General features: G+C 53.2%; 1 protein-coding gene across 1 annotated transcript in view; it reads right to left on the reverse strand.

Moving 5' to 3' along the window:
- Positions 1 to 10,479, reverse strand: part of XPO4 (exportin 4) — a 67,148-nt gene that overhangs the window by 34,784 nt on the left and 21,885 nt on the right. The window contains 2 exon segments of the mRNA XM_006904814.3: positions 1,834 to 1,946; positions 10,393 to 10,479. The exon segment at positions 10,393 to 10,479 is cut by the window's right edge and continues 13 nt beyond it. Coding sequence (XP_006904876.1) covers positions 1,834 to 1,946; positions 10,393 to 10,479 — 200 coding nt within the window.

The raw sequence follows: 10,479 nt of genomic DNA on the forward strand, positions 1-10,479 counted from the left end.
AGCTCGATTCACGCTCTCTGCAACACGGGCACGTAAAACGCATGATGCGTCGGGGACTCGGTCTTACGTGCCTGCGCAGCTTCGTGCCCTTCTCCGAGGTCAGTGTTACTGAGGAGCTCTAGCGTCTGAACTGCGTTCCACAGATCAGAACAGAATGGCAGGGGGTGGGAAGGAGCCATGCCAGCTGAACTCCTGGGGAGGTGACTGGGGAGGCGGGAAGGACACAGGAGCGGAGAGAGGAGCGGGGAGCGGGGGGCCCCGTGGGACGTGCCGAGCCCGAGACGCCGGTGCCCTTCCAAACGCAAGCCTCCGTAAGCACTGGGATTATGCGGCCCTGGCCTCTGGGGCGGCCTGTGCTGAATATAGAGCAGGGGTCACCGCAGAGACGCGGGGCGGGAGGCCCGCCTGTGGCAGCGCAGCCCACACAGAGCGAGCGTGGCCGGCCAAGCGGGGGCTGACGGAGGACACCGCTGGTGCCGAGAGCAGAGAAAGGAGACCGGGAGCGACAGTGAGAAGAAAAACGCACGGGGCCAGTTCTTCCCGCCCCCGGGAGTAGGAGAAACCGGGAAGGCTGAACTTCCGGGGCACGGAACGCAGCCTGGAACCTCCCAGGTTCCGACTGTGCGCTCATGGCGGCTGCTCAAATCTAGACAAATGGAGAGCTGGTGGACAACTGCCTCGAGTCAGGTAATGAGGTCACAGAACTGAAAGTGAATTTAACAAAACTGAATAAAATAAAAAGTTCAGCCAGTGTCATTTTTGTATCAAAATTAAAATAGTTTTATCAACCGCTTAAACGAAAGTGACAGGCCGCACACACAAAACTGTGAAAATGACGACGCGAAATGGGTTAACTCTCAAGCTCAGAAGCTGTCTGCCTGTGGCAGGTCACAGCTGACAGGAGCAGCTGTCTAGTGTGTCCAGACAGCTGTTCGGGTCCGGGCCGCAGTTTCCAGGACCGCCAGCGACTTTTCCGCCTTTTCCAGACTGCTGGAGCGGGACCTGCTGTCCCCGAGTGAGCCACACGCAGCACTGCACGTGGATATGCGTCCGCTTCTGCCGGACGAGGCAGGAACAGGATTTTTAACTCAGTGGCAGCGATCTCTCTGACTCTGACAGGACTTTCGGTCATCACTTCTCTGAGTTCGGGAGAGGATGCAGGTGACGCTCAGGGCGCGCGTCCCCACAGAGCCCCGCACGCAGACCGCGGGGACGGACGGCCTGCTCCGGGCGCTCGCAGGGGTTGCCAGGGCCCTGGCCGCAGTCGCTACGGCAGAGCTGTTCTCCTGCTGCGACTAAGCCCGCGCCTGCCCTGCCCACGCCCAGCGCACAGGCGGGCGGCTCCGGGCCGATGAAGGCAGAAGTTGGGGCCGGCCATCTGCGGGGAAGGCTGGCGGCAGAGGGCCGGCGGCGTGTAGGACGCCACGCCTCACCGAACTGCTCTCGCTATCGTCAGAAGCACAGCTATTCGCTCACTGGTGTCACTTCCGTTAACTTATGTCGGTTTAGTACTGCTCTTTTTAAACGAATTAACGAATTACTGTTTCGGGTCCCCAGTGCGAATGTTTAACGTGGCAAACGTGAACAGCTGTAACCCACAGCAAGCGGACGCTCCCCGGGGCCTGCGCCACACAGTGTGAGCGGTCAGCTCCGGGGCGTCGAGCCCTGCATGGTGACACGATGCTTCACGCACCGGCCAGGGTGTGTCTGCACGATCTGTTCGAGCAGCAACACCGACTGGAGAGGAGGCCTTGGCGGGGCGAGGCCGTCTGTCCACCCGTCCGGAAGGACCCCCGCGCCCCGGCCCCCCGCCGGCGACAAGGCAGGACTTACGGTGAAGAAGAGCTCCATGACCCTGCCGTCCAGCAGCGCGCCCCGCCACGACTCCGTCGGCTTCAGCAGCACGTTCTGGGAGGACTCGAACATGGCTATGTAGTGTCTGCCCAGTGGCCGGAGTCAAGGTCAACAACGGCAGCAGTCCTGCTTGTCTGAGGTGTGAGATCACCCTCGACGTGACAGCAGCCACCCCGAAAGGACGCGGCGGACGCAGCCTGAGCCTCTCCGCACGTGCTGCATGGCACGCGGGCGGCTAGCGGACAGGCGGCGCTGAGGAAGGAAGGAGCTCCGGGAACACAAGAGGACAGTGACGGCTCCTTCGCATGACAAACCCGCCACACCCGGAGGCTCAGGAGCTCAACGGTGGCGACAAAGGAAAAATGCAAAGCAGACGCCAACGTGCGCAGAGAAGAGGAAAAGCCAAGTTCTGTGCGTTTCTCCCATCGCTCCCCCCAGTGCTTGTAGCGGCTCAAGCCGCGCACACAACGTGGGAGTCTCCACGGTCTGCCTGGAAAAATGGCACTTTCCTCAAAGAATGGTCCAGAGCAAACGCACGGCACCCCGAAGAAGGAACACTCCTCACACGGAGGAACCGAACGGCAACGCCACACGCACGACTCAGCGGTGTGCGGAAAACCCTGCGGGCGCGCATGTAAGATGCCGTCGTGTTTATGCCACAGTGTCCCGCACCAAACGTGCTGCTGGCACACACTGTCCCCGCCACACAGAGTCACCGCAGCACAGCCACAGGGTGTACGGGCACAGTTCACGAGGCGTCGCGGGCACAGGAGCCGGGCTTGTTAAGGACGGGGCAGGCTTGGGGGCAGATGGGCAGTAAGTACGGCCCCCACCAGTGGCCAGCAAATGCCCGGCACTGAGACGTCCACCAGGCACATTCTCGCCACTCTGCGAGAGGCCGCAGCAAGAGCCGTCCACACTACAGCCCGCAGGACTTAGGGGCGTCCAAGTTCGTATGCCGCATTTCCATAGATGCCCCAATCATTCGCGCAGAGCGGGAAATGCTGTGGCACTGCTTTGGAAGCCAGTGTTTACAGGCCACTGCTTAACCCCCTTTGCAAATCCGACATCGCTTTGTGTCTGCGGCGGGGGCACTGCAGCTGTGCCAGAAAAGTCGCCGGCTGGGTTCCGAGCGCTCACCATCAGGCTCAGCTCGTGTCACCTTCCTTGCCCTGGCCTGCCCCCTGGCGGAGGTGCGGGGACGGTCAGAACAAAGCCAGCCTGGACTCAGAAGGGGCCATCTATCTACCCACAAGCAAGGAGCACCAGGAGCCACTCTCGGGGAGCCAGGTGTCTCTGAGGTGACCTCATGTTCTCACCAGCCCCCTGGGGCCTGCAGCTGTCCACACGGATCCTCACACACAGCATGCCACCCCAACTGAATGCCACATCATTCTACACGTTGTTTCCCAGCGCCAAAGCTGGAAGGGGTTTTTAGCTGGACACGATGTTTACCTTCCGTCAAGAAAGCTCACAGAGGCCGTGCTACCTGTCCCTTGAGAGCCTGGCCTGCAGCACCGTGAACCTAAGCACCTCCCCGCGGACCTGAGCACCTCCTACTGCCCTCCGGCCCAGCAGGATCATGACCAACGGCACCTTTTCATAACAAAGTGCACATGTGCTGTGGTGTGTGTAAGATGCAACCACGAAACTTCATTACAAAGTTCTCTCCACTAAAAGATATGTAAATATCCCCAAAAGCATTTTAATAAAACCTTGAACATAAAACAACAAAGAGAACATAATAATAAACAGGAGAAGTTTTTAAGAACAACGCTATTCCCACGAGAGCCACGTTCTCGTTAGCAGACTGGGCGGAATGTGCCGAGGCGGCTGCCTTGCAACAGGAGACGGAGGACCCTTCCCTGTTGCCTGATATATTGTTGCCATGGCTGTCCATGTGCTACTTCTCAATTCTGAAAACTAGCTAGCAGCATCTCACACTGTGAACACAATACTCGCACGCAGGCCTGGACCACGTCTGTACATTCAAAACAACGTAAAGCAGCAGGCAGCTCACATTTCAAGGTGGCATTACCCACCGACTATTTCTGTGTGTGTAGGAGAGCCCAGGACGCCAGTGCACCCCCGAGTGAGGAGTGGGATTCATTAAAAACGAGAGCGAGGGCCTGCCACTTCCAGCACCTCTGTTCTTAAGATGGTATTTTTTTAAATTATTTAAAGTTTGAATGTTTCTTTTAAAAACAATAGTTTTAAATAAAGCGAGTTTCCTTCTTAAAGCTTTCAAAAGTTCTGGTTCATAGTACTGCTTTGATATGTCATAATATCTGGATATTATACTGTTTAATCTTTTTCATCCAAATATGTCACCGCAAAAGAAAAGTCTAACAAGGAAGTGATTATTTACTTATTACACGTATCATACACGTGCCAGAGTTTAGGACACAGGAGTCGCAACAAATCGATACCAGTTAAATGGCTATCATTCACCGAAATTCAAATCACGTTTTAAATCAAGAATTTTGAGAGCTATGGCTTTATACATTTTTCTAAGGTGAATACTGAACTCAAGTAATTTATATAGTGTATCAGAATAATTCATTTGTAACCAAATAAAAATCAACCAATAGCACAAGCACACAGAGCTGCTTTCAAGCTCCATGACCCTGTCTCTCTGCAAACATCGGTCGCCCGCGGCTGGTCCTACTTTCCCTTCCTACGTTTTCACCACGTTCAAGAAACGGGAGTGACATTGCTGTCAGTATACCAAGCACAAGCCGCACGACCCTAACCAACTCTAAAACTGTCCACTTAGGAAAGCTCACCAACTTCTGAGGAACCAAAGGCACAAAAACGTGTCACCTGCCCTGTTCTCCAACTGCGTGACTGGAGACATGCACACACTGGGCTGAGCGCCAGGAGGACAGAGCTCAATGGCACCCTCCCCTCTCGCCATGATGTCACCAGAGGAATCATCCTGGTCTTCTGTCTCAAACAGGTCTTGAGGTCTCAAACAACAAGCCAAGTTGGTTCCCACAAGCACACACCTCTCAGATGAGGGGCGAGGTCATCTCTGGAAATACACGTGACCTCACACATGCCCATCTCCTAACGCCCTAGGTAAGGTTGATCATTCTGTGTGGCTGGCAGTAAAGCCGATTATTAGGGAGTCACACAATAGCTACAGACTTTCCTCCAGCACCGCAGGGAGTCTGAACCCCCCACCCCCGCCCCCCGCAGGGAGTGCTCTGCAACACAGGCTTGCAGCAACAGTGGACATTTAGCAAAAGGAACTGATTTCTCTGTCTTCCCAAATTCTTTTTAGGCTGCTTCATTAGTAAAAGCAAACTTTCAGAAGCAAAGGAAGCCCAGTTGTTCTTGTGAACAACAAGCATGTACGGTCCAAGGACCAGAAGTCCTCTAAAATACAGGAGCGCTGACCTCCCCCATGCGTCCCCAAGCCCTACCTCCAGGGGGTGACGCCGGCTTTGCTGGAGACCCTGAGGTGACGGTGTCTGGACCCACACCGTTACCACCTCGTGATCGACTTTGCTTTCCCCAAGAGGTTGAGTTAAAAATTTACCAAAACCACATCAGATCCACAAAAATAGAATACCAATAAAAGGCAGTGTAACCCAACTAAAAAAAGAAATATTACTGAAGCCAACATACCAAACACACCTGCCAAGCATTCGTATTACAAAACGATATTGTCATTTATAATCAGCGATGCCAAAACCCTTAAGTATTTATGGACACCAGGTGAACTGCTAAACAATATGAGCAGCATAAACAAACATTCAAGAACTGAAATCATGCTCTGAATCATCTGACCTCAGTAATTAAATGACGCAAATTTGTAAAGCATCTAGTACTACATGCTAGACCCCGTGCAAGATGCAAACACCACAGCGAACAAAAGCATGGCCCGTGCCTTCGTGAGCTTCCCAACCGGTGGGTAAACAGATATCACTCGAGTCAGCTCACAAACGAAAATTTACAACTGAGGAGTGAGCCAAGCGGGAGTAAATCACATCTAACATGTGTATGAGAAGCCAGAGCAGAAGAAACCTGAGCTGGTCCAGGGTACACAGCTGAGGCTCAGAAGGGAGGTGACCAGGCAAAGAAGGGGAGAGACAGCCCACGTGCGAGGGGCCGGGGCGGAGGAAGTGGGGCCCACGAGTGCGGCTGCAACAGGAGGAGCCCAGAAGGGGGTTCTGCTGGGGGGCAGAGGTCAGATCTCCCAGGACCTCAGGGCCCATTTTTAAATGATAACAGGTGACAGAGCATCACAGGACCAGGACACTGTCTCAGGACACTGTTTCATCGCGAACAGAATGAAAGCAGCTGGGTTTTGTCTTGGCCTCGTGCAAGTGTGAGACCGGGCACGGTGGCTGAGGAGGCAGCTCAGAGGAGGTGACGCGGCACGCACGACACCCCAAGAGCTATGGCCCCTGCACCACGCAGACCTGGGAAGGGGACTCTGAGGAGTCACTTTCTGCACAAAGCCTATGCAGAATAGTCCTTAAACAATGGTCTACAGAAGACATCGTGTATACAGAAACATGTTGAATCCAGTAAAAACACAATTTGAGCTAATAAACAAGGTCACATAGTACAAGATTTCAACATTAAAAATGTTTTATTTCTATACACTGGCAATGAATGATATGAAAATAACTTAAAAATCAACTCTACAACTGAATTTAAAAGAATACAATATATTCAGGAATAAACTTAACAAAACTCTCGAACTTCTCTGAAAACGATGAAATGGTGTGGAAAGAAATTAGAGACCTAACTGCATGGAAAGACAGTCCACGCTGCGGACCGGGCCCCGAGTTAGCGTGGCAGCATGCCCCGGCCGCCCCACAGACGAGCGCAGGCCCGCCCGAGACACCAGCGCCTCTCCGCAGAAACAGAGGCGCTGGCCCTGAATCCCACACGGAAACACAAAGGGCGCAGAGAAGGCAAAATAACCTTTAAAAAGAACAAAGCCGGACGACTCGCACTTCCTGATTTCAAAACTTACCACAAAGCTACAGTCATCAAGACAGTGTGGCGTAAACACAGACCATGGGACAATCAGAAGCCAGAGACGCACCTGCACATTTACAGCCGGGGGTGGTACGCGAGGGGCCAAGATGATTGGGAAAGAACACCTTCTGCAACAAATGGTGCAGAAACAAGATATTCGCAGGCAAAATAACGAAGCTGGACCCCCTACCTTACACCATACACCAAAATCAACTTAAAATGGAGAACAGAATGAGTGTAAGGGCTAAAAATATAAAACTCTTAGAAGAAAACCTTGGATTAAGTCTCTGTGACCTTAAACACAAGAACAAAGTAGAACTGACACAGTCCAACTTACTAAAAAGCTGCCGTGACCCAAACCGTGGGCCTGGTGAGCAAATGGACCCGCGGACCAGAAGGGCCCAGGCACAGCCCCGCACAGACAGTCCGCTGACCTTGACAGGAGCAAAGACGGTCCTTTCAGCTCACATGCTGAAGCAACTGGACACCCGCATGCACGCGAATGGTCTGGACGCACACCTCACGCCTGTCACAGATGACAACTCAGCATGGCCCAGGCCTGAGTGCAGAGGCGAGACCGTAAAACTCCTAGAAGATAATATGGGAGGAAACCCGGGTGGTCCTGTGTTTAGCAATGACTTTTTAGATGTGACACACGAGACACAATCCATGAAAGGAAGAACTGATGAGGCGAACCTCACTGAAGTTAAATACTCCTGCTCTGTGAAAGACAACGTCGGGAGAATGACACAAGCTGCAGACCAGGAGAAAATGTTTGCACAAGACGTGATAAAAGACCAGTATCCAAAATATGCAAAGAGCTCTTAAAATTCAGTAAGAAAACAAACAGCCTAACTACAAAACAGGCCAAAGGCCTCAAAAGACACCTCACCAAAGACACGCGGATGTCAAACAAGTACTTGAGAAGATGCTCCACAGGGTGCGTCGCCGGGGAACTGCCAATTGAAACCACAAGACTGCAATCAGCACTACACCCCTCTTAGAGCCGGGAACACAGCACCGATGCCAGCACGTGCTGGCGAGGACGCAGAGCGACAGACGTCTCCGTCACAGCTGGCGCGGCCACTCTGAAAGGCGGTCGGTTGGTGGTTTCTTACAGAACGAAACATACTGCTACCAGCAGCTCGCTCCTTGGTATCTATTTACCCAAAGGAGAAACTTCATGCCCATATAAAAATCTACACATGGGTGGTTCTTCGTAATTGCTAAAACTTGTAAGCAACCAAGATACCTTCCATAGGTGAAGGGATAAGGAAATTGTCATCCAGACGCGGGACTATTTACCTGAGCCACGAAGAGACGTGGAGGGAGGAGCCCTAACTACACATTGCTAAGGGGAAGCCGATCGGAACAGGCTGATGCTGTGTGACTCAGTGACATGGCATTCTGGGAAAGGCAGAACTATGGAGACAATACAAAGATTAGTGGCCGTCAGGGGTCTGAGGAGAGGACCAAACAAGCAGGCAGAGCACAGAGGGTCCCAGGGCAGTGGAACGCTGTGACGCTAACAGTGGAGCCACAACAGCAGACACCTGTCCAAACCCACGGAACGCACAGAACCGAGGAAGCCTTAAAGTCAACTACAGACTCTGAGTGACGACGTGTCACAGACTCTGAGTGATGTATCAAGGACTCTCAGTGACGACGTGTCTGTGCAAGCTCGTCGACTGTAACAAACGTGACCTCTGCTGGGGGCAGGCACCTGGGGATTCTCGGTACCTTCTGCTCGATATCACCAGGAACCTAAAGATGCTCTAAAAGATAGTCTGTTTTAAAAATCATGCTGACCCTGGATTATGCAGAGCCATTTTAAACATATCAAAAGGACAAGCAATGAAGGGGAAAATCAACTGGACATCAAATTTAAAATTTCTGTTTCAAAAGGCATCTTCAAGAAAGTAAAAACATATCCCACAAAACGAGAGAAAATATTTGAAAGTCATGTATCTGCTAAGGGGTTTGTTTCACACATGCATGTTGCGTAAAGAACTCTTACGACTCAAAAATTTTTAAACGACAACACGATTAAAAAATGGACAAAGGATTTGAATAGACATTTCTCCAAAGAAAATACACAAATGGCCCATAACCACATTAAAAGATGCCCAATACATTAACCATTAGGGTGATGCAAATCAAAGCTACGATGAGATGCCACTTCACATGAATTAGGGTGGCTATGCACAAAAAGACACAAGTGGTTGCCAAGACATGAAGAACCTGGAACTCTCGGATGATGCTGGCGGGGATAAAAAATTTTTGGAGCAACAGGAGGCTCAGGTGGCCTTAGAGCACAATTACTTACCAACTGCGAAAAGAAACAGCAACTCTACACTGGAAAAGCCTGGCGGACGCCGCCTCAGCCAAGTGCTCTGCGTGGACACGGCCCCAACGGGTTGAGCCAACGCACGTGTCCTGGACACACAGGCTGAGGCCGCCACGCCGCAGCTGCGGTGTCCCGGCAGAGAGCGAGCACCGAGAATCTGGTCACGAGGGAGCATCACAGACCAAGAACAAGGGGCGTTTAAAAGGAATTGACGTACACGCGTCAAATACGTCTGGTTCAAGAACGACAAGGAAAAGCTGAGGACCTGCCCGACACCGAGACGGCTCAGGACGACGCGCACGACGCGCACGACGCACCGAGAGCAACTGCCGCAGATCGTCGCGGCAACGGACTGACCCTGAACGCAGACTGCACATCAGGTGACGCGGCGTCCACCGAACGGCCCGCAGCCCCGTTGCGCATCGGGGGAGCTGAGACTCAGGGGTTAAGCGACCGGCCCGAGATCCGCTGAGACCTGAACTAGGATGTGCCTCCCTCCTTCAGTGTGTCAGCGAGCAGCAGTGTCCCCGGAGACAGCGAGTCACAAAGTCCAAGCCATGGCTCCGCTTTCTAAAACACAAACGTCTCTGCTTCAGTAACTGGCAGACAAAGAGCAGCCGTCCGCATCGATCCTCTAACGCACGTAACTCTCTTCTGTGCCACTAACGAGCAGTTTGCCAGAAACTGACACGTTCGTACTTCTAGATGTGAGGGAGGAATAAACATCACTCCCTCATTACTGCACCTGAACAGCATCGTCGTCCACAAGGGTCAAGTCAGAGGACGCAAACACGCCTAGGGGAGAAGGCGTGTCCTGACAGCGCCGGGCACCCCACTTTCTCCTCCCCCAGGGGATGACGCTGCCCCTCGGGGAGCCAAGCCCATGGCCCACGTGACAGCACCGGGCGCCCCACCTTCCCCTTCCCCCGGGGATGACGCTGCCCCTCGGGGAGCCGAGCCCGTGGCCGCCCCGTGCGTCCACTTATGCGGCCTGCAGAGCTGTCCGCGAGGTTCTAAGTCTTCCCAGAAGTCCCCTGCGCTGTGCCTTAGCAAACAAATTTGATCCCCGCCCTAAAAAAGCCATCTTTCTTTCAACAAGGAGCTTTACGAACAGCAGAAAGAAAGTGTTTTCAGCTACGCCTAAGCCGGCCACGAGCATCAGCACCAAGGCGGCGCCCGCGGGCAAAGGATATGGTTCGGCGGGAGGAAGTTCCAGCTGAGGACCTGGTTGGCGAGCGCCAGGTAGCGCTGGAACACGGAGGACATGTGCGCGCTGAGGC

Source organism: Pteropus alecto, unplaced genomic scaffold (genome assembly GCF_000325575.1).
Source record: "Pteropus alecto unplaced genomic scaffold, ASM32557v1 scaffold80, whole genome shotgun sequence".
Taxonomy (NCBI): domain Eukaryota; kingdom Metazoa; phylum Chordata; class Mammalia; order Chiroptera; family Pteropodidae; genus Pteropus; species Pteropus alecto.